At 44.7% G+C, this 25,414-nt stretch overlaps 1 protein-coding gene across 1 annotated transcript in view; it reads left to right on the forward strand.

Annotated features, from left to right (window-relative positions):
• The first annotated feature begins 9,102 nt into the window (after window positions 1-9,102).
• Window positions 9,103-25,414, forward strand: part of KLHL2 (kelch like family member 2) — a 200,445-nt gene continuing 184,133 nt past the window's right edge. The window contains exon 1 of the mRNA XM_077477161.1: window positions 9,103-9,365. Coding sequence (XP_077333287.1) covers window positions 9,259-9,365 — 107 coding nt within the window. The 5' untranslated portion in view covers window positions 9,103-9,258. The remainder of the gene's footprint in view (window positions 9,366-25,414) is intronic.

Genomic DNA, 25,414 nt, shown 5'->3' on the forward strand with positions numbered 1-25,414 from the left:
TTCGGGGGCGATTTCAGAGACATCTGTGCGGCTTGCTGCAGGGATGTCTATACAACTTGCACCCGAAGTTGCCAAAAGTAGTACAGAAACTACTTTTAGGAATTGGTGCGGCATTGCAAAGTCAGCGTCGCACCGATTCGGACGGTGCCATTGCCCACAATAGCCACCGATTTGGCATGCGATTTGACATGTCAAATCTCATGCCAAATCGCTGCACTTTGAACCTAGGCTGAAGGTTTAAACACTATGGCTCCATGCACACTGGAGCTCATAAACTGCAGTTTATTGGAGTTTGGGCATTTTTTTTTAAAGCCCATAAACTCCACTCTATGTTAGCCTATGTGTTCATGCACACATGGACGTTTTTTAGCTTTAATGAGCAGTGGAGTTTATGGGATTTTTTTCTAAACGCCAGAAATTCGCATTAAAAGTGCACAAACGCCGATCATAAACACGCGTTAGTGTTAGTGTTCGGCATTCTATTTTTTTCAATGCATTGTGGGAGTTTGGAATGCACTGTGGGATTTTTGGAGTGTCCTCTGTATTTTTATTAAAAATGCCCATAAACGATAATAAACGCTCATAAACGCTAGTACAAACTGATGTTAAAAGCATGTTCAACCAGCGTTTTCTGACAGCAATCTGGCATCCAGAAAAAGCTTTTTTGAGCTTCAGTGTGCATGGAGCCTATAAGATAGGCCTCATACACACGGACGTTTTTACAGCAGCTTTTTGAGCTTTTTTTGCTGCTTAAGAAGGCAACTCCATGTTATTCAATGGGCTCATACACACCATGGCGTTTTTGAGCTGTAATAGGCATGGTCGTTTTTAAGCTCCAAAAAAAACAAAACAAGGACCAGTGCCTTTAGAGGTTCCAGCGCTAGAGCTGTTTTGACGCTGACGCCGAAAAAAGCTCAGAAACGTACATTAACGCTATACTGAAATTTTTAAGCTGTAAAAATGTTTATGTGGGTAATTTGAGAGTGGAAAATAGCAGAGGGATGTTTTTCTTTTAAAAACGCGCCTTAGCGTTAACACTTAAAAACGTTGTTAAACGCGAATTGACGCCAAATCAAAACGCTAATAAAATCGCGTTTTTAAGGCTGCTTTTTTCCCAGGTGTTGTTACTAGCTTTACAGCCCGTTTTTTAAAACGTCTGTGCAGGGCCGTCTTTAATATTGATTGGACCCTGGGCAAAACTTTTCTTGGGGCCCCACCCTATGCAATTTTGCTCTCCACCTGCTCTGAGACATACAATAAATAGCAGCTAAACTCAAAATCAGTTTACTGGATCAGATTGGGTGGCTATTGCGATTGTTTGCCAGAGGTTACAGTGTATCATGACCGCTTACTGACTGGTTGCCAGAGGTTACAGCACACATTACGGTTCACTGGTTAGTTGCTAGAGGTTACAGCACATGATTTTTGCTTGCTGATTGGTTGCTAGAGATTACTGTGGATATGACCTCAGGGGGACACGATATACATATGAATGCCGCTGGCCGCCGCTATTTACATATGAATGCCGGTAATTTACATCTAAACACAGGGTCTGGAGGTGAGTCATCTGTACACAACAATAGGGCAGAGCTGGGCAGCATTAGTAGCAGCACTTCACACTGAGATATCGGGACACAGCACAGGACTAAAACCTCAAGGGGCGAGGAAATTTAAACCAGTATAGTTGGCAAGTATGAGGCAGCTGCTTTGGGCCCCACAACAATGACAGTTCCCAGGGCAGCTGCCCCTTTTGCCCTGCCTTAAAAACGGCCCTGCGTCTGTGTGTATGAGGCCTTAAACTGATCATTGTGATTGCAAGACAAGTGGCAAAAAAAGGTATTTGAGCTTAGTGAAATTATGTGATTTATGGGCAGTTATTTTTAGGTCTTATTAATTCCCTATATGCAATAAGTAGTTCTAATGGGTTTACATACTGTGGGAGTTTAGCGCAATGGCTTCTATGACTCAGTGCACTTGTCATCGTTGTGTTTAAGGGCTTTCTGTCTATGTTTATTTAAAAGAATAAAATGCTGATAACAGGGTTTCTTACACAGAGGTTTTCAACATAATTTGAAACTAGAAGAGCTGGTGTGGCCTTCTATCTATTCTGGTTTGATCAGACCCTCCAGTCTATTACCACGCAGACATTCACATGCAGGCATTGGCCTGGTCAAATGAAAATACCCCCCCCCCCCTTAGGCCCTGCTCACACCTGCATAGATCCCAACATTTTGAAATGGGAATGAGGGACACCTACTAGCAAATGTATGTAGGCATAGGACACGCCCCCTGCCATGCCCCTTTAAAGGAGAATTGACAAAGAAAAAGGTCCATTAAATCCACGTATTTTTTTTTTTTTACACTACTATTCCTTTATATTGGCTTTTAAAATTTACAAATGCAGCAATTTAGAATTTGGATGAAAGGTTTAGCACTGGGAAACACTGTTTGAAAGATAAAAAGTGCATTTTATATACAACTATATAGATCAGACCAAAATGAGGGACAAATGAGGAGGAATGGAGGACAGAGGGGCATTGCTCCAAATCAGGGACAGTCCCTCGAAATCAGGGATAGTTGGGAGCTATGCTCACCTGAGTGATTTAACATGCGTTTATGCACAAGAGGATTTCCATTTTTTGCTATGGAGGCCCATTCATACCTATAAACTGCACTACCCTGTGTTGGGAAAAATACTACAAGTGCTTTTGTTGCGCGGACACATTTTTGTCCCCATAGGCTTCAACAGCAACGTGAAAAGCACATAAAAAATGCATGAAAATGCAGTGTCTGCAGTGCATACACAGACACTGCTCCTTTGCCTCGTGCCTTTCTCCTAGAGAGGGAGGAGCTCTGAACCTTTAGGCTCCAGTGAACAGACCAGAAAGGACTAAGCTCTGGTACAAAAAGATTTTCTCCATAGGAGACACAAACTCTGGAGTCCCTCATCCTGTGTAGGTGAGAAACCTAGATGACACAAAAAATACCATCCGCAAACCTACTAGCTAGTCTCACACTTGTTCAGGAACCCTGCAAGCTAAACTGTGCTCCTACCGCCAGTTCTTGCTGTGACAGAGCACTAGTCTGTTACCTTCCCGGGTTTAAGCCTGGGAGTTGGAACACATTACACTCCTGCAGCCAGCTACCACCCTCATGGGCCTTTTCCTGCTGTACACCACTTCCAATGGTACCTTCTACTGTTGACCATGGCTACTATGTCATGGTTCCCAATGAGTCTTCCCGGAACCTCTGCCATTGCCCTCTAGATTCTCCCTACAGGTAGGTTTCCATGAGCGATGTCTGGAAACTTTAACCATGGTCATACCAGCCACATTGCCATCAAGACTGTTACTGAGCCTGGTATCTTTATGGGTGATAGCGCTCCTAAGTAGGGGCATCCCTTTGTTAACTTATTAAGCTATATGGCCTTTATGGGGTTGAACTCTAGCATCACTCTGCAGGTGTTGTCCCATCTTTGAGCATGAAGGACAACTAATATTACAAGGCTCACCTTCAGATATTTTCTCTAGACCAGGGGTGCTCAACTCTTTGACAAGCGAAGGGCACTTATGTGATTTGGTAACCAGTCGCAGACCACAATGAACTATGGGGTTTATCACCCCCAACCACAAATGTAAACAAGCCCCCACTGTCAAGAGCCCCTTATAAGGCTGCTTTCACACTGATGTGCTATGGTTTACCCACACCTGCAGCTTTCCTGTGGGTTAGCTGCATTGAGCCATAGACTTCTATTACAACTTTCAGGTGTGATGAACTTTGACAGAGCGCACCAAACCCGCAGGATATAATAAAAGTCTATGGCTCAGTGCAACTAACCCGCAGGAAATCGGCATGTGCACTGCGCTGCACCTGCGGATCAGTGTGAAAGCAGCCCGATAACACTTTTTTTTATAAGTGCTAACATACCCTGCTTTCTCCACTGCTGGCATCGGCTCCATGCACTCTAATTCTCTGGGATGCTCTAGTGGATTGGCAACCTGTTGAGCGCGATCTGGGCTTGCCATCCCAGAGCATGAATATGCACTTCCCTGGTTTGAGGCCACATTGGAGGAAACTGCAGGCCATGGGTTGAGCACCCCTACTCTAGGCCAACACTTTTCCTTTTACTCAGTTATGGAAGGTCATGTTTTAAAAATAAATATTCCAGATATGGATGTTTTCTACATAGTCTTGTCCGTCTGTGTTCCATTTATTGGTACTGTGCAATGTCAGTCCATCCTTCAGAGGAGGAGACACAGATGTGTATAGAAACTGTAGATTGGACAATTTACACACTTCAGCCAATCCAGAATCCAAGGTCAACATCTTTTTGCAAACTCTTACATGGTTAAGCCTGTAGAGATACTCCTTTGCTGGAGCTTTACAGAATATGCTTCTTAAAGGAACCTCCTTAGAGCTGGAGATTGTGTTACCTATACATGATACCATAGCCTGGTTCTCTTAGCCCTTGTACACGCGGTCGGACATTCCGACGGAAAATGTCAGGTCGGACTGTGTTGTCGGATAATCAGACCGTGTGTGGGCTTCATCTGACTTTTTCCGTCGGAATGTCCGACCAACAAAGTTTGAGGAATTTTCCGACAACATGATCCGATCGGACAAAGTGCCACGCATGCTCAGATCAAATTTCTAAACCAAAGCTATTGGCTACTAGCCTGAACGTAGTCCCGTCGTAACGAAATAACGTCATCACGTTACAAACGATCGGATTTTTAGGCAACTTTGTCTGACCGTGTGTATGCAACACCAGTTTCGGACAAAATCTGACGGATTTTGTTGTCGGAATGTCCGACCGTGTGTATGAGGGCTTACAGAGCATTGATGTGCGCTATATATACTATAATCCCCTCAGAGTCAGTCATAAGCTAACTGCACAACCTCACCAGGAACATTGTCAATTTGGTACTTCACATTTTTAATAATGGAAAACTGTATTAATAATTTACAACATTGTGAACATGTGGCTCTTCATTGAACACATGCATATTCTCCTCACTCTTGGAGGGAACACTCACCCAGCAGGGTGGCGCCACAATTTTAATGAGAAACCTCTAGGTTCTGCACTCTGAGCACTTCACGAGTTTATAGGAACACCTCAGTTGCACCTTGGCATGTTTGCTAGGGAAAAGGCGCACTTTTCTCAGTGGTCATGCTTATCACATTTAGATAAGCACTTTGCCTAAATGGCTCAAACACATAAACAGAGTTTTTTTTTTACATTATTAGCCCCCATTTACACTACAGCATTTTGTAGTGTGTACTTGAGCTATTCTTTGAGCGTAATCAGATGTTTTTGGCACCACAGACCTTAATGATCCTGGCTGTTGTGCCAAGCAAGTGACCACTTGGGGTGAGTGTGTAGGTGGGAAGCCACTTGGTTTTCGGAGCTGGAAGTTTGTGATTACTACAGTTCAGTTTTGGGCACTGCAACAGACCCAACCCAGAGGATTGTGGGAGTTTAAATTAAAGGGACCTGCACCTGACTGTAGATAAAGGGGCACTCATCAACACTACACTGGGTGTACTGTGGAACGGCGGAGGTTATAAGAGGATGTCTTTTCTATTTGGTAACTTGCTGCAGCCCTTCCATCGCCATGGGCATTAACTAGTTGCCAACCAGCCCCGTAGTATTACTGCGGCAAGTTGTCACGGCTGCGCGAAATGCATCATTGTACGTCGGCTGCTTTAAGGAGCTATAGGGGGCGTGTGCGCACCACTGGAGCAGATGAACCTGGCCAGCGGCTGTTATGTCCTCCCGCCACCCGCGATTGCTCCTCAGAGAGCCAGAACTGGAATCTGTCAATGTAAACAGACAGATACCCTTTCTGACAGGGAAGTATAGAGAGATCTGCTGTTCCTAGTGATCAGGAACAGCAATCTCTCTCTACTCCCAGTCAGTCCACTCCCCCCACAGTTAGAAACACCTCCCTAGGGAACATTTAACCCCTTAATCGCCCCCTAGTGTTAACCCCTTCCCTGCCAGTGACATTTATACAGTAATCAGTGGCTATTTTTAGCTCTGATCGCTGTACAAATGTCACTAGTCACAAAAAAGTGTTTGATCTGTCCACCGCAATGTCACAGTCCCGCTAAAAATCGCAGATCACCGCCATTACCAGTAAAAAAATAAAAAAATAATAAAAATGCCAAAAATCTATTTCTTATTTTGTAGATTCTATAACTTTTGTGCAAACCAGTCAATATACGCTTATCGCAATTTTTTTTTACCAAAAATATGTCGAAAAATACATATCAGCCTAAACTGATAAAAAAAAATTATTTTATTATTTTTTTTTTATATATTTATTATATCAAAAATTAAAAAATGTTGTTGTTTTTTTTCAAAATTGTTGCTGTTTTTTGTTTATAGCACAAAAAATAAAAACCGCAGAGGTTATCAAATACCACCAAAAGTAAGCTCTATTTGTGGGGGAAAAAAAGACATAAATTTTGTTTGGGTACAATGTCGCACAACTGCGCAAATGTCAGTTAAAGCAACGCAGTGCCGTATATCGCAAAAAATTACCTTACCATTAAGGGGGCAAATCTTTCCGGTCCTTAAAGTGTTGTTCCCGTTATAAAACCAAAAAAAATAAAAGTCAGCAGCTACAGATACTGCAGCTGCTAACTTTTAATAATTGGACACTTACCTTCCCAGGGTCCAGCGATGCGGGTGATCGAAGCCCCACTCATCTCCCCCTCCGTTCGGCGGCGCCGGCATTGTAACTGTGGGTGCCCAGCTGTGGCCCCTGGAGTGATCAGCGGGGTCTGTACATACCCCCGGAGTGATCAGCGGGGTCTGTACATACCTCCGGAGTGATCAGCGGGGTCTGTACATACCTCCGGAGTGATCAGCGGGGTCTGTACATACCCCCGGAGTGATCAGCGGGGTCTGTACATACCCCCGGAGTGATCAGCGGGGTCTGTACATACCCCCGGAGTGATCAGCAGGGTCTGTACATACCTCCGGAGTGATCAGCGGGGTCTGTGTGTAGGATGATGGAGAGGATCTTTGTAAATTGGGGAAGTTTGTCTCTTATTCTCTGTTCTGGAGGTTTTTGAAGTTGGACATTCCATAATTCCCTGCCTACCATTTTTGTTTAAGGGGGCAAATCTTTCAGGTCCTTAAAGTGTTGTTCCCATTATAAAACCCAAAAAAATAAAAGTCAGCAGCTACAGATACTGCAGCTGCTAACTTTTAATAATTGGACACTTACCTTCCCAGGGTCCAGCGATGCGGGTGATCGAAGCCCCACTCATCTCCCCCTCCGTTCGGCGGCGCCGACATTGTAACTGTGGGTGCCCAGCTGTGGCCCCTGGAGTGATCAGCAGGGTCTGTACATACCCCCGGAGTGATCAGCGGGGTCTGTACATACCCCTGGAGTGATCAGCGGGGTCTGTACATACCTCAGGAGTGATCAGCGGGGTCTGTACATACCTCCGGAGGGATCAGCGGGGTCTGTACATACCCCCGGAGTGATCAGCGGGGTCTGTACATACCCCCGGAGTGATCAGCGGGGTCTGTACATACCTCCGGAGTGATCAGCGGGGTCTGTACATACCCCCGGAGTGATCAGCGGGGTCTGTACATACCCCCTGAGTGATCAGCGGGGTCTGTACATACCCCCCGAGTGATCAGCGGGGTCTGTACATACCCCCGGAGTGATCAGCGGGGTCTGTACATACCCCCCGAGTGATCAGCGGGGTCTGTACATACCCCCGGAGTGATCAGCGGGGTCTGTACATACCCCCGGAGTGATCAGCGGGGTCTGTACATACCCCTGGAGTGATCAGCGTGGTCTGTACATACCTCAGGAGTGATCGGTGGGGTCTGTACATACCCCCGGAGTGATCAGCGGGGTCTGTACATACCCCCGGAGTGATCAGCGGGGTCTGTACATACCCCCTGAGTGATCAGCGGGGTCTGTACATACCCCCTGAGTGATCAGCGGGGTCTGTACATACCCCCGAGTGATCAGCGGGGTCTGTACATACCCCCCGAGTGATCAGCGGGGTCTGTACATACCCCCGGAGTGATCAGCGGGGTCTGTACATACCCCCCGAGTGATCAGCGGGGTCTGTACATACCCCCCGAGTGATCAGCGGGGTCTGTACATACCCCCGGAGTGATCAGCGGGGTCTGTACATACCCCCGGAGTGATCAGCGGGGTCTGTACATACCCCCGGAGTGATCAGCGTGGTCTGTACATACCTCAGGAGTGATCAGCGGGGTCTGTACATACCTCCGGAGGGATCAGCGGGGTCTGTACATACCCCCGGAGTGATCAGCGGGGTCTGTACATACCCCCGGAGTGATCAGCGGGGTCTGTACATACCTCCGGAGTGATCAGTGGGGTCTGTACATACCCCCAGAGTGATCAGTGGGGTCTGTACATACCCCCGGAGTGATCAGCGGGGTCTGTACATACCTCCGGAGTGATCAGCGGGGTCTGTACATACCTCCGGAGTGATCAGTGGGGTCTGTACATACCCCCGGAGTGATCAGTGGGGTCTGTACATACCCCCGGAGTGATCAGTGGGGTCTGTACATACCCCCGCAGTGATCAGCGGGGTCTGTGTGTAGGATGATGGAGAGGATCTTTGTAAATAGGGGAAGTTTGTCTCTTATTCTCTGTTCTGGAGGTTTTTGAAGTTGGACATTCCATAATTCCCTGCCTACCCATCCAAGTGATCATCCCCTAATAAAACAACAAAAAGAAGCCAAGGACTGATTTTCTGTGTGTGAGATAGTGAAGGAAATGCTAAGTGACTGGCTGTGCAGATATCAGTGGCCCCTATGGAGGTACATATGTGACTATGTACAGTGATTGTCAGCTTAGCTCCCAGTGCTCCATATGTATGAGATCAGCATATTTACACCGTACCAGGCTGGACCAATGTACAATGAAGATGCCTGGAGGGATGCAGACAGTGCATGGTGTGTGACTATGACGAGTCTATGAGGAGTACACTCCATATGTACTGTACGAGCACACCAGCTGCTCTGACTCATGGCAGCGGACATGGCAGTCTTCCACAAGCAGAGGGCGCTACTGTATTCTCTAGCTCGGTCCTAATTGGCCCAGGAAAGGCGAGATCAGGATGTGGATTCAGGCTGCTAGTTGTGAGAGGTGAGCGGCTCATACGGACACAGCTGGGGGAGGATCGCAGTGCCGGGCTCCGGAGGACTTATCTGTGGAGGGGACACAGCCGGGACACCAGCCGAGCAGTCATGGAATGAGCGGGGAGCCTGTACGGGACTCCTCTCCGCCGGCCCGGGGAATGGTGCTGACATCTGCCCGGGGCTCAGCCAGCAGCATGGAGACGTCGCCTGTCACTGCAGTGTAAGGAGCCCTGTGTATGGAGCATGGATGGAGGATGGATGGTGTGCATGACCGGGGTGGGGATGTGCACCATATCTCCTGGAATGGATGCTATTCTATGGGAGAGGCTGACATTTGTTGCAGTCATAGATGGAGATGAGTTCTGTTCATCCTTCCTATGGAAGCCTATAGGGATCGCCCCCCTCGTAACCCTGTAGGGATCGATCGCCCCCCTCGTAACCCTGTAGGGATCGCCCCCCTCGTAACCCTGTAGGGATCGCTCCCCCCCTCGTAACCCTGTAGGGATCGCCCCCCTCGTAACCCTGTAGGGATCGCCCCCCTCGTAACCCTGTAGGGATCGCCCCCCTCGTAACCCTGTAGGGATCGCCCCCCTCGTAACCCTGTAGGGATCGCCCCCCTCGTAACCCTGTAGGGATCGCCCCCCTCGTAACCCTGTAGGGATCGCCCCCCCCTCGTAACCCTGTAGGGATCGCCCCCTCCCTCGTAACCCTGTAGGGATCGCCCCCCCCTCGTAACCCTGTAGGGATCGCCCCCCCCCTCGTAACCCTGTAGGGATCGCCCCCCCCCTCGTAACCCTGTAGGGATCGCCCCCCCCCTCGTAACCCTGTAGGGATCGCCCCCCCCCCCCTCGTAACCCTGTAGGGATCGCCCCCCCCCCCCTCGTAACCCTGTAGGGATCGCCCCCCCCTCGTAACCCTGTAGGGATCGCCCCCCCCTCGTAACCCTGTAGGGATCGCCCCCCCCTCGTAACCCTGTAGGGATCGCCCCCCCCTCGTAACCCTGTAGGGATCGCCCCCCCCCCCTCGTAACCCTGTAGGGATCGCCCCCCCCCCCTCGTAACCCTGTAGGGATCGCCCCCCCCCTCGTAACCCTGTAGGGATCGCCCCCCCCTCGTAACCCTGTAGGGATCGCCCCCCCCCCTCGTAACCCTGTAGGGATCGCCCCCCCCCCTCGTAACCCTGTAGGGATCGCCCCCCCCCCCTCGTAACCCTGTAGGGATCGCCCCCCCCCTCGTAACCCTGTAGGGATCGCCCCCCCCCTCGTAACCCTGTAGGGATCGCCCCCCCCTCGTAACCCTGTAGGGTTCGCTCCCCCCCCTCGTAACCCTGTAGGGTTCGCTCCCCCCCCTCGTAACCCTGTAGGGTTCGCTCCCCCCCTCGTAACTCTGTAGGGATCGCTCCCCCTGTAGGGATCACCCCGCCCTTGTAACCCTATAGGGATCGCCCCCTCGTAACCGATCTGGCTCACCCTAGTGGCCTATGGGGATCGTGCCATTGTAGCAAGTAGGGATCACCCCTTCTTAACCTATAGGGATCACCCTCTAGTAGCCTATGGGGATTGCCCCTTCAAAACCTGTAGAGATTGCCCCTTTGTAGCCTGTGAGTATGGTGCCGTTGTAGCATGTAGGGATCACCCCCTTGTAGCCTATTGTGATTGCGCTGTTGTATCGATTGCCCCCTGGTCACCCCCTGGTAGCCCATGGGTCCCCCCCACTGGAAGCCTATAGGAATGCAACTTTTTTTTATTTTTAGCATTTATTATCATGCTTCCATATTACACAGTGCTTTACCCAATACATTGATCATTTACATGGTGCACTCAGTGAAGGGAATAGAACAAGGACCTTCCATATCTGAAAAAAAGTTGTCTTTGTTTACTGGAGAGTCCAATAGAATATAGAGACTTGTCATGAGAGAAAAGTAGTTGTAAACCTCAGACATTTAATATAAACAAGAAACCTATCCCTCTATAGTGTGCTCTTGTCTAAATGAAGAGCGCTAAGTGTCATTTCTGTCTGGTGCTTTGTTCCTCTGCTTTCAGTGTGAATCGCTTCTGAATAGTTTTCCTGATAGCAAGGGGAAAAAAGGGTGACAGGGGAGGGAGCTCAGGGCAGGCTTCTCTCCAATCAGCTCTCAGAGCTCTCCTCACTGAGTTGTGCATAGTGTGACTTCAGCTCCCCCCCCCCTTCTTTTTTTCTTTTTTCTTTTTCTGACAGCTCAGATGAGCTTTATCATTTTAGCACTTTGAACAGATGTAGTGATGAGAAGACGGTAGATAAACAAGTGCAACTTATGTAGGTGGATTTGTTTGATCTCTGTGTATAACCTGAGGCCAGTCACTTCGCTGGGTATATATGAGGGTTTATAACCACTTTAGCAATGGCACTTTAAGCTGCCATTGCTGAGCGCTACTACTGCAAATGTAAGCTGCCTGGCTGTCTTGCTGATCCAGCGGCCTTGGGACTTGCTGACCAAGAGCAACAACATATTTCTGAAGTTCTGATTGAAGTGGTTGCTTTTTCTAAGTCATGACTTACCGGGGGATCGAACCCTGGGCATGTGCAGCTCAGTCTACATTCTAAGGCAAAATGTAAGAAAACATTTACTGTGAAAAGGCGTAATACATCTTGTGCAAAAAAAAACAAACCCTCTTCCGATCATGCTATAGATGAATGATGGCTACAGCGTGGTCACACATTTCCGGGAGGACGTCTGTTGACTTCTCCCAGAAACCCACCCCGCACCCATGGGGTGCGCTCTGTGATCACTGTGTCCTTCACATCTGCTAACAGATCGAGGTAAGGGGCCAATCACAGCAGCCATTTACCATGTGATTAACTGTGTCCAATCACAGCTCATCACATGTACACAAATGCCAGTTATCAGCATTTCCTTTCCTCTGCACTGTCACTGTGTGTGGAAATGGAAGCCCATAACCAGCTCTCTGGTGGCAGGGCGCATTTACACTGATAATTAGTGCCGCCTATCAGTGAAGCCTTATCGGTGCGCATAATGAGCCAGATTATGTGTGTATATATAATATATTTTTACATGATTTATATAATGCTAACAGTTTGCACAGAGCTTTACAATGTAGAGGGGGGCACAATTGCAGTACAGTTCAATACAGAAGGGACAGGAGAGCCTTGCTTGTAGAGCTTACATTCTAAAGGGAGGGGGTGGTGGTACAAAAGGTAATAGATGCGGGGAACGGTTTGATGAGGGATGACTCGGGTACAGTTGTTAGGTGGATGTGGGTTAGGCTTCCCTGAGTAAGGGAGTTTTCAGGGATCTCCTAAAGGTGGACAGGTTAAGTATGTATGTATGTATGCATACATACACAATCTCTGCATGATTCTGGCCAAAATGAGACTCACATTTTTTTTTTTTTTTTTTATGCTTAGAATAAAAAAATCTATATTCTCACAATGTAAAATCTTTCACATTATCCCCAAAAAATTGGGCTAACTTTACTGGTGTGTTTTTATTTTTTTTATTTTTTTATTCATTAAAGTGACTTTTTCCCCAAAAAATTGCATTTGAAAGACCGCTGCACAAATACAGTGTGACATAAAATATTGCAACAACCACCATCTACTAAAAATTATTTATATAATGTTTGGGTGTTCTAAGTAATTTTCTAGCAAAAAAAATAAAATAAAAGATTTTAACTTGAAACCAACAAATGTCAGAAAAAAGGTTTAGTGGTTAAACTTTCCTCACTTAAAAGTCTATTCCATTGACAAATTGTTACAATGTTTCTACTTAGGTTTCACTGCTAAAGAATGTTTTGATTCTTGACAGACTGCCCGTGTTTTTTTTTTTCTTTCTTTCTTTCATTTGATGTGGCTTCAGAAGAGCAGAGAGAATTCTTTGCATAGTAAGAATCGTGAAAAAATGCTTTTGTCAAGATTTGCAACGGGGAAAAAATTGTGTAGTATTGTTATATATATATATATATATAATATTACACGTACGTGTGTGTGTGTGTATATACAATGTATGTGTATAATATGATCGGGCGCACAGGTGACACCCTGTAGCAGTAAAACTGGTATAGGGCATACCTGAACAGGTTAAAAAAAGCTTTTAGTATAGCTTTAAGTTCAACTTTAGAGTAACCCTGTCATCTCCTAAAAATAAAATAAAAAATAAAAAAAGATTTATTTTTATTTTTTATATGCTAGAATTTTTTAAATAATGTAAAAGAAGGATTATTGGTACTTGCCTGCCTGTTTACCTGTGCCTTGGCTCTTAGACTGTGCTATTTGAGGATCTTCTGCATCTGACTCATTGGCTCGCGGGTAGCAGTCTATGATCCCTTATATTGGTGTGCGTTTCTTTATAGATTTTAAATGTGGACAGGCTTTCCAGAAACACGGAGCGGCTTTGAAATGAGCTATTCTCCCATGACCCTGTATTCCCTGCCAGTGCACTCTGTGTGGTCAGTACCTATGACCACATTGTAAGGGTGAAGTATAGGAATGGCAATTTTTTACATAGTTATGTTAATCCTGTTTGGATCAATACAAATATACATATACTATACCCATGAAAGCTGGACTTTTTGCATGTTCACGTTGTTTACATATGCAGAGCTCCGTCCAATATGTCTCCTCGATGATCAGCAGGTGTCGGCGGTCATATATTGGCCGGCACCCACTGATTGGCTTCTGCCATGACTAATCATAGCAAAAGTGGTGCATGCGCAAAAGTTGCGCTCCAATAGGGAGGTCATTTACTGGTTAATGAGAAAAAAAATGAGTTTAAGCAACTGCAGTATAAGGCTGCAACATAACAAAACTGAAAAAAGTTAAGGGGGTCTGAATACTTTCTGAATTCAGTGTATACAAATTGCTACAAAAGCAGAATCGGTCCAGCGACGGGCAGCTGGAGAGGAAGTTTCCGTGAGATAAGCCGTGTAATCAGTTGTATATATGTTCTCACATATTTCATAACCAAGGAGTTTGGTTGCAGAAATGACCTTAAGTTTTCCTTGGTTGCTGACATTTGTTGGTGGTGGAAGTGATGCTTGTTCCAGGATGTGCCATGTGTTTCCTGTCGAGTAGAGTACATTAGGCATTCCTGTTTTGTGGGAAGGAAGACGAATGGGTTTTCCACAGTAGAAAACAGATCTGTGTGCCCTTTTGGAGAAGCATGTACGATTAGTTTAGGAATTCTTGTTCTGTGATTTGTTCTTCTAGGCACATGTCATTCCTGCTGTGCTTTAGAATCCATCCATGGTGTGGGGGCAGCTCAATGAGTGGCACAGTCTCTAGCAGCCACGTATTTCATCTTAGAAGCTGTTCATGCTTCGATTTACAAACTAGACACGTTCTGTCTTGTCGGGGACATCTTCTTTTATTGTTTCTTTAGACCTCCTTTAGTGTCCTTGTCCTATAACTGCCAGCAGAAAGTCCTAGGAACTTTGACTGTTAGATGGAGTTTGTCACCATGCCAGTCTGTGGTGTCTCCACAGTATTCTTTTGTCTTGTGCTTTGAAGTATGTTGCCAAAGACAAAAAAGGGTTGTGTTATTTTAAGGAGTAACATTTTATCAAGATTAATGAAGGCATGTGGCCAGCTGAATCAAAGTTTACATGTTCAGATTTACGGATGTGCCATTTATGTCCAGAGCGCTCAAATGTCTGACTTCACATGGCAGTCTGCCTACTACAGGAGCCAGCAGACCACTTTAGACCATGTTTACACTTACAGTTGGGGGTTTACCCTTGCAGTTAAAGAGTAACTCCACGTTGGTAAGAAAAAAATAGAAAATTTATTAAAATGGCATATACAATTGCAACAAAAGTCATTACCTTTCCAATCTGCAGTGCTGTAATTTTCTGTAAAATGCAATACAATATGGCTACCTGGAGATGTTCTGTACATAGAACACCCCCTAGATATGTCATTTCCTGCTGTGTGATTGGCTCTGATTTTCTCAGAAGTCTGCACCAAGATACAGGTCAGATTTCAGGCATCCCCTGCAACAAAATATGGTGAGATGTTCATTCTGACCACCGAGCCATATAGGTTTTTTTTATTATATATAATGTGCGTGTGTGTGTGTGTGTGTGTATGTGTATATATATATATACACACACACACACACACACACACACACACACACACACACACACATATATATATATATATATATATATATATATATATATATATATATATATATATATATATATATATATACACAGGGACCTCTGAGATCTATCTCTTCAGGTCTCCAGGTGGATTTAGTCTGTGGTTAACAGTATAGGAGTGTCCACACACCAATTTTATATAGGAACCGCTGAGATCTCCAATGCATGGTTTAATGAGGAAGTAAACCTTCTTCTTTATCTCCCCGCAAAGGTAAAGCATAATGGGCTACTATGCATCGCATAGTAGCCCATTATGTGTCACTTACCTGACACAGGAGCCACCACTGTCCCCTGTAGTCCAGGAGTCTATCTTCTTCCGGGTATCGCTGCTCCAGCCAATCACAGCGCCGGAACAGCGATGACGTCACTCCCACGCATGCGCACGGGAGCCGCCACTAAGTGCATATCGCCGTTGGCAGCGGCATGCCGCTAACGGCGATGGTGTGCTTGCGTGACTCTGTCTGCGGTGCATGCGCAGTAGACAGCTGTGCCTGTCTTTTCTTAAATATCTCCTAAACCATATAGGTTTAGGAGATATTTCTTGGACCTACAGGTAAGCCTTAATCTAGGCTTACCTGTAGGTCAAAGTGGTTTGTAAGGGTTTATAACCACTTTAATGACTACAGGGACCACTGTGATCCTATATGCATGGTTTGAATGTCCCCAATATTAAGATCCCATAGGACATATGACCATAGGGAGAAAAGCCCACTCGCTCAAATAAGGTTTCAAATGGTAACATCTGACAGGTTTTGTTGGTATCCCAACTTCCTCAGAGACTATGGTCTTCCAAGGCGTCAGTAACCCCCCCCCCCCCCCATGTGAGTGAGTGGATGTTTTTCTCTTTGGTCATCTGTCCGATAGGCTCCTAATAGTATGGATGACATCTAAGACATGCATATATATCAAAATTGTCTTTCTATTTTGTTTATAGCACAAAAAAAAAACCAGAGAGGTGATCAAATGCCACCAAAAGAAAGCTCAGTTTGTGGGGAAAAAAAGGACATAAATTTTGTTTGGGTGTAACATCGCACGACCGTGCAATTGTCAGTTAAAGCGACACAGTGCCGTATCACAAAAAGTGCTCTGGTCAGGAAGGGGGTTAAATCTTCCGGGGCTGAAGCGGTTAAGCTCCCAAAGTCGCTCTTGATATGTTTTGTGGCTCAGACCTTTCACCACACCTCTTTAGAGCAGGAGTTAAAGGGGAAAAGATGTAGCTACTAAAGTTTTTTCCTTGATGCCAAGTTTATTTTAAAGTGTTCTCTGTCAAATTAGGAATACAGCAGCTGCTAATGCAGTTTTGTCTTTGAAGTTTCATGTTCTGCTCTGGCATCCTTACCCTAGCATTACTTTTGCACCAGGTTTACATTATTGCAGTGCCCCACCCGTCATAAACTTTGAATTGGCTGTTAATGCCCTGAAACGCAGGTTATAATGCAGCACACAGTGACATTAGACATGTGCATTAATTAATTTGTTTCAATCACGCACAATAAAATAAATTACAGTTTTTTTTTTTTTTTTTTATTCAACACGTAACTGTAAATACATGCTCAGTGAGTCGTATGCAGATTCCATACCATGACACCTTGATGGTGCAGAGAAAGGATGAGTATGACATTCCTGGCGTTTGACAAAGGCAGCAGCTCCCATATTTCTGTCCTGACTGGCTCCTTTTTATAGAAAATCTGTCATGAGACAATTGCCTCTCCTTGTGATGATGTTACATAGGTTGAAAATAATGACACAAGTCCATCTAGTTTAACCAATTAAAATAATACATATTTGGAGATGAAATCTCTTTTCCTCTAGATGTAAAGAGTGCCCCCCTTGTCCTATGTGATGACCTTAACTGGTTACCAAACGGCTCACGCAGATTAACTGTGGCAGAATAGCTATCCTGGGTGAAACCCCATACGGGTACGTCTTTGCCCTTTTCGACAACCAGAGGACATGCCAAGCCTAGCTGGGGACCCGATGCGTGTGGCCACGGTCGTGATCGCCAGCACAGGGATTTGTGTGTAAACGCACAAATCCCTGTTCTGTCAGAGGAGAGGAGACATGTCGTTTGTTCCTCTCTTACTCAGTCCTATCTCCATACAATTAGAACACACTAGAGGGAAAACATTTAACCCCTTGATCGCCCCCTAGTGTTAACCTCTTCTTTGCCAGTGACTTTTACCCAGTAACCAGTGCATTTTTATGGCACTGATCGATGTATAATTGTTGTCAATGGTCCCAAAAACGTTTCAAATGTGTCTGATCTGTCTGTCACAATACTGCTAAAAATTGCAGATAACCACCATTAGGCCTTATGCACACTGGACGTTTTTGGACGTTTTTACAGCAGTTGTTTTTGGCAGTAGACTTTATTTTTTATTTTTTCCGACAGTCATTAAACTCTCCATGTTATCCTATGTGTCCATGCAGACATAGGCTGTTATCAGCAGTTTTTGGCAGTAATGTTTTTGAGCAGGAAAAAAACCCTCAAAACTAGTGGGTTCTGAGAGACGTTTTTCAGCTGTAAAAACGCTCTAACACTGATAAGCGCTCAAAAATGTTGCTCACCAGCGTTTAAAGTTTTTGATCCATTGGGGGAAAAAAAAAAAGAGTATTTTTTTTCTTAAAAAACAAAAACAAAAAACGATAATGTGGAAAAATGCTAAAAAGCACTAATAAATGCTATTGCAAAACGTTGAAAAAAGTTGAACAACTCACTGAAAAGCTATGGCGTTTTTTATAACATTATTTTAACGTCCAATGTGCATGAGGCCTTACTAGTGATGAATAAAAAAAAAATGCCATAAACTTTCCCATAGTTGGTAGACGCTATAACTTTTGCACAAGTCTATCAATGTACGCTTATTGGGTATATTGATTGTCTTGCGCAGAGGTGATCAAATACCACCAAAAGAAAGCTCTATTTGTGGGGAAAAAGACGCACATTTTTGTTTGGGTACAGCATTGCATGACCGCGCAATTGTCAGTTAAAGCGATGCAGTGGCAAAATGTAAAAAGTGCTCTGGTCAGGAAGGGGGTAAAATATTCCGGGGATAAAGTGGTTAAAGTGAATGACTCAACACCAAGTTCACTATATGATCACTTCTGTATATGTACATGTTGATCATGCCCCCCTTAAAAAGGAAGTAAACCCTTGCTAAAAAAAAAATGTTTCTTCCTCCCCTGCAAAGTAAAGACATAATCTGCTAATATGCATCGCTTACTAGCACGTTATGTGAATCTTACCTGCATATGAAGCCTGCGGCATTCACGCTGCGAGCAGCATCCATGTTCGCCCCTTTTTCTTCTGGTGCCGTGGACTCAGGCTCTGTGACTGGCCAGAGCCGCGTGATGTCACTCCTGTGCATGCATGTGGGAGCCTGGCGGTCATGGCACTTACTACTGAAGAAACGCCACGGGTGCCTGTTTCTTCAGAGCGCATGCGCCAATGACATTATCGGCGCAGTATACTGTAGATATCTCCTTAATGGCGCACGTTTAGGAGATATTTACAGTACCTATAGGTAACCCTTATTCTAGGCTTACCTATACTTAGAAAGCGTAAAGGGAGGTTTACAACCCCTTTTAATCTCCCCTTCTCAAGCAAGAAGAAAAACTGAATTTATTCAAATTTTTCTTAATTACCGTATATACTCGAGTATAGGCCGACCCGAATATAAGCCGAGGCCCCCAATTTACCCCCAAAAAACTGGAAAACTTATTGACTCGTGTATAAGCCGAGGGTGAGACATGGCTGTCCATCCCTGTGTGTCCGTCCATCCCTGTGTGTGTGTCCGTCCATCCATCCCTGTGTGTGTGTCCATCCATCCATCCATCCATCCATCCCTGTGTGTGTGTCCATCCATCCATCCATCCATCCCTGTGTGTCCGTCCATCTATCCCTGTGTGTGTATCCATCCATCCCTGTGTGTGTGTGTGTGTATCCATCCATCCATCCATCCATCCCTGTGTGTGTGTGTGTGTGTGTCCGTGCAGCCTTGTGTGTGTGTGTCCAGCCTACCTGTGTCCCAAGCCTCCGTCCCGAGCCGCCGTCGTCCCGAGCCTCCTCTGTCCCGTGCCTCCTCTGTCCCGTGCCTTCCGGTGTCCCGTGCCTCCTCTGTCCCGTGCCTCCTCCGTCCCGTGTCGTGCCGATGGATCGCCGCTCTTCTCGGCGGCCATTCTACGATTCAAAAGCTGCGCCTCCGTCCTCCGCCTGTGATAGGCGGAACACTCAATTTCCCAGCAGCCTGTGTTCCGCCTATCACGGACATCCTCTCATACTCGTCCGTAGTATGAGAATGAACGGATGTCCGTGATAGGCGGAACACTGACTGCTGGGAAATTCAGTGTTCCGCCTATCACAGGCGGAGGCGGAGAAGGAGGCGCGGCTTTTGAATTTTAATGTCCGCCGTCTGTCTGCTCGATACGCTGATCGAGCAGTCAGACAGCGGTGACTCGAGTATAAGCCGAGGGGGCACTTTCAGCCTCAAAAAAGAGGCTGAAAATCTCGGCTTATACTCGAGTATATACGGTAATTGCCTGTCTGTGATGCTTCTCATCTGAGTCATTTCAGCAGCCTGTACATTTTAATCTTTTTCTTTGTTCAACCAGCAGGTTCAATTAAAAGAAATTAACCGATCACCCCACCCACACACTTTATGTGGATGGAGGAATCCTTCCCACTGTGGTATTATATTCTGAAAGCGAGGAGCCATTCCTGCCATCAGAATACAACGATCGGGGTTGCAGGCTATAGTTGGCATCACTAATCATTTGGGGAAAACTAAACAGGCTGGTTGTTCACAAGTTGATATATGTAGATGGACTTGTGTACGCTCAGCCTGCCCATGCACGGACAGTCCTTGCTGAACTGAACCATATATGGCTGGCATTTCATGAAACAAGTATAAAACTGGGCATACAGTAATAGAATTTCAGTTGAACTTTTTTCAATTTGTTTGATTTTTCTCATTAGTGAGGCCAAATTGACCAACATTTTTGTTTGTGGTGATGGGAAACTTTGAAGGAGCAGCACAGAACATTCTTACTGTGAATGTGGTTTTCATTTACTTTTAGTTATTGACATGGAACACATGTAGAAGGTTGGCCAGAGTAAAACTGAAACTCCTTATCACACTGGTCCTGTAGCAGTAACCAATACAAATGTTAAGTGTCAGATTATTTTTTATTTTTTTTTGTCCTATTGCGGAGATTTCACCTCACTTCCTGTCCCATAGCCAAACAGGAAGTGAGAAAATATCTGCAAATTCAGGGAAATCCCTTGAGGAACCCCAGGTCACCAGAACTAGTGTCTCCATTGGAAGATTTCCCCTCTATTACTTTTCTGGGGACAACCCAAAATTTGGGATTGTCTTACTTTTGCTTTCAATGGTAAACAGGACAAATGGAGAGGGGGGATCTCCATAACGGTGGCACATGTTTCAGTGGTGGGATGCTTCCTGTGCTTGTATCTGTTCACACCATTAACATGCAGCATTTTTATGCAGTACATTTTTATGGTGTGAACAGGGCACATAAGGGAACAAGTGTTTTTTTTTTTTTTTCCGGTGTCTTTTCCTTGAGCCTTCCTTCAAATGCCCCAAATGTGAATGAGCCGCAAAAGTCAAGCTTGGTCAGAAGCCTACCAATTAAGCTCCAAGTTGAATGCTTCTTAGTCCACTTAAAACTAAAAATGTTTTGCATGGACAGTTATATTTTCCTATGTTCTTGGCCAGTACCATATATAAGAGAATGTCTTCACTCCCTGGTTTCCTGTAGTCCTTTTCAACCAACAGGAAGGGTCGCACACAGATCGAAATTCGCCTGCTCCCTGCCCAATTTCAATCTGTGTACCCACTGTAGGCTCTCCAATATATGTTATAATCAGATGCTGTGAGAGCAAACGATAGGGCCATCATGTAATGACCGATAAATCAAATAATAATTTTTTTGCTCGTTTTTTCACATATACCTAGTGCAAACAGTTTGGACGGGAAACGCATTAACAATTAAGGACCGGACCCATTTTTCACACTGTTTACAAGTTAAAATCAGTTATTTTTGTTTATATAATGTTTGAGGGTTCCAAGTAATTTTTCTATTTTTTTTTTTTTTTTTTTTTTATATAACACCCTAGAGAATAAAATGGCATTCGCGGCAATATTTTGTCATACTGTATTTGCGCAGCAGTCTTGCACGCGCACTTTTTTTTTTTTTTCTTTACATACTTTTTTGACTTTAAAAAATAGAAGAGTAAAGTTAGCCCAATTTTTTATTTTATTTTGTGAAAGATAGTGTTGCACTGAGTAAATTGATACCCAACATGTCACACTTTAAAATTGCGCCCGCTCGTGGAAGGATTGGCAACATACTTTTACCTTTAATCTCCCTAGGCGATGTTTAAAAATTTCTACAGGTTACATGTTTAGAGTTACAGAGGAGTTCAACTGCTAGAATTATTTCTCGCACTGTAATGATTGCGGTGATACCTCATATGTGTGATTTGAACACAGTTTTCATATGCGGACGTGATTGCTTATGTGTTCGCTTCTGCGCACGGGCTTGGTGGGACAGGGCACTTTAAGTTAATTTTTATTTTTTTCTTATTTTACTTCTCTGATCTCATTTACACTAGAATACAATAATAATAATTTTTTTTTTTTTTTACAAAAGAGCATTGGGCGAAAATGACGTTAGCCATCGCTTCTGCCCTCCAATGCTGTGGAGCGGAGCAGGGGCCATCTTTTCCGCACTCGGCATCCAGCAGTGAGGGGAAAGGACCGATTGTCTCTGCTGCTACCAACAGCTCTGGTAAATGGTGGTGATTACCGGAGCACAGCGGGAGGGGCCCTCTCCCGCCGCCAATGAAAGTGACCTTGCAGTGAATCCCCTGCAGAGACCGATTTTATCTGCTACCATAACAAAGGTATTTAACGTCAAAGTACCAGCGTAATATCCATGGTGGACAGTCTGAAAGTGGTTAAATCCTACGCATAAAGATGAAAAAACACCTGGCAGTGACCGCCCCCCCCCCCCCCCCCCTTTTTTACTTGCCTGAGCCCCATATTGCACTGTCTCTCTCTCCACTAGGTCCTGGCTGTTGATTGGATAGATTGATAGCAGCACAGCCATTGGCTCCCGCTTCTGTCAATCAAATCCAATGACGTGGGCACCAGGGGGCGGGGCGTGTCTATGGACGCCGAATGCTGGACTCTGGAGCACACCCACAAGGTAGCCCCCTGGAAGAGTGCTTCTCTTAGGGGGTTATCTGATGCTGGGAGGAACTACCAGTGCCACTGGGGGACACCAGAAGAGGATGATCGGGCCACTCTGCAAAACGAGCTTGACAGTGGAGGCAAGTATGACGTGTTTGTTATTTTAAATAAAAAATAAAAAAAAAGAGGGTTTATAATCACTTTAACCTTTCAATTTATCATTCGTTTGGCAGAAAACTTCCCAACTTGTCCTTCGTTTTTTTTTTTTTTTTTGCCTCAAAATGCCCCAACCGATTACTGATCTGTGTCCATTACTTGGCCAAAAAACACACTGTCAGAATGACCGAATTTCGGACTATTTTTTTTTTGTATAGTGTATGGCCAGCATAAGGCATGCACTATTCATTATTTTTTTTTTATTTATTTTTTTCATGCAACTAGCAGGTTGAACGGGAAAAGAAGGACCCAATTCCCCCATCCACACACTAAGTGTGGATGGAGGAATCCTCTCTGCCTAGTCATTGTATTCTGACAGCAGGGAGCCTTCCCTGCCATCAGAATACATGGATCACTGCTGTCGGTGCGCTGATTGATCAGGAAAAACCCAACAGGCTGGTTGTACTCAAGTTGTTCAGTAGACTTCTGTAGATTCAGCTTGCCCATACATTTTTCGAAATTCAGCCATTCCGTCCTGAACTGACCAAATTTTGATTTATATATAGCCACCTTAAGCGATCCATTCAGATTTGTATCCAAACTGAGAGGCATTTGCACTACAAACTTTATGATGGATGTAAGGCTCCTTTCACAATGAATGGAGTCCAATATCAGCAGGGGATCTGTAGGAAGGATGTCACATCTGTGCTCCTTACATTTTTCACCTGGCAGACACAGACAGGCCACGTCAGCCCTTTGGATGTAAACGCATTCTGCTGTCTGTTTATATTAGGCTGCCTCCTGTCTTGTCCTTTTTTCCTTTTTATTTTTATTTTTTTTTTTTTTTTGTACCTGATCAGATCCAGAGGTAGGTGGCTGTAAACATACACAATTATTTTTTTATTTATTTTTTTATAAATTGTGACTTGATATACAAGGGATGTCTTGATATAAGAGTAGTGTCACACCAAAACTGAGTATAAAAGAGGAGAGAGACACCTCTAAGTGTAGCAATATGGTTACATTTAATGTAGGTACAACATTTAGCAACTCTCATGGTTGAAGATAAAAAGAGGCACATCTAAGTATGCAGGCACCCGGGGTAAAGCAGTCTACATAGACCGTCCTCTGCACCGCCATCAATGTCATCCCTTCCACGCTGAGCTCCATCAGTGGTTCAAGCCTCGCTTTCAGATCGCTCTACTGCAGGGTAGTCTTTCCAGTCACAACTGCAGACTGACATCGGTGAGAGCCGGCAGTGTGGAGGACGGTCTATGTGGACAGCTTTACCTCGGATGCCTGCATACTTAGATGTGCCTCTTTTAATCATCAACCATGTGAGTTGCTAAATGTTGTACCTTCATTAAATGTAACCACATTGCTACACTTAGAGGCACCTCTCTTCTCTTTTATACTCTGTAGCTCCTGATGGATTTTGCTTCTAATCCCCTTGTGGAGGCTGCCATTTGTAGATGGACATTTTATGGTTATACAACCTGGTCACATTGCTATAATCTTGTTATATGGACTATAAACTGAAGGACCTAGGAATAAATGGTTGTGGAATGAATCATCTGAGTTTCCCATTTCTTATGGGGAAATTTGCTTTATTATAAGAGTGATTTGGATTACAAGCATGTTTCCGGAACAAATTCTGCTCGCAATCCAAGGTTTTACTGTACTTCTCCTTTTATTGTTGAAGTGTGTGTCATATTGCATAATGTTTTATACTGAAATATATAACCAGGTTATTTTTTATTTTTTCTCTTCTGGTTTACAGAATAGATTGGTGATAAGTTGGGTTGTAAAATTGGGGGGAGGGGGGGAGAACAAGCTGACATAATTGTGCTAACATTAATGTAAATGTCCCCAATCTGCTCAGCCAGAGTTACTGGTTGGAGAGGCAGAGCTGCAGCAGGTTAATGTGTGACTTATTTTAATGGCATAGATGACATTTCAGATAGCTATAAAGTACCCGTGTATGACATTGCTTGGTGTATGTTACATGAATGAGAAATGTGTCACAAAAATCAGGTCTGGATTAACCAAGCAACTCTGCTAATAATTGTATGAGGCAGATAATTGAGTGGGTGTAACATAACATGTAAAATGATTATAGCACAATTCTGCTTTCAGCACAGTGTGATTTAAAGCCTCTTGCACACTGGAAAAGAAGAAAACACCATGTTAGAAGCCGTGTATCCTCTCCTCTTTTTTATTCTTTCCCCAAAAGGGGAAGTTCTACTTTTCTGCCTCCTGCATTCTCCACTACTCCCCCTTCTCCCTCCCTGCAGTCTTCTGAGACATGTCACAGGTCCCAGAAGTTTGCAGGAGCATTCACAATTATTATTATACAGGTTTTATATAGCACAGCGCTTAACAAAATAAATGCAGACATTACAGTTACATTCATAAAGTGATAGACTCCAAGCTTGGGATAAAAACAGGTTGCAGCCCCCCCCCCCCCCCCCCCCTCATTAGGCTTACAGATAATAATAAAAAAGGAGACGGGGTAAGTGGCGCTACCCTAGTGTAATAGGGGGTGATAATACTCTGTAAACCACAGTGGTATACCACCCACCCCATATAAACAAAGAGTGGAAAATCATACTTGAAATAACTATAGTGTGACATATGTAAATACACACATCAGGAGGTGATGTAAACCACCTGTGCCTTAAATGAGATACCTACATCTAAAATTGAAAAAAATAAAATAAATATTGGGTAGAAAGAAAA

The sequence above is a fragment of the Lithobates pipiens genome, unplaced genomic scaffold (genome assembly GCF_037356315.1).
Source record: "Lithobates pipiens isolate NorthernLeopardFrog02 unplaced genomic scaffold, aLitPip1_a1.2 Scaffold_13, whole genome shotgun sequence".
Classification (NCBI taxonomy): Eukaryota; Metazoa; Chordata; class Amphibia; order Anura; family Ranidae; genus Lithobates; species Lithobates pipiens.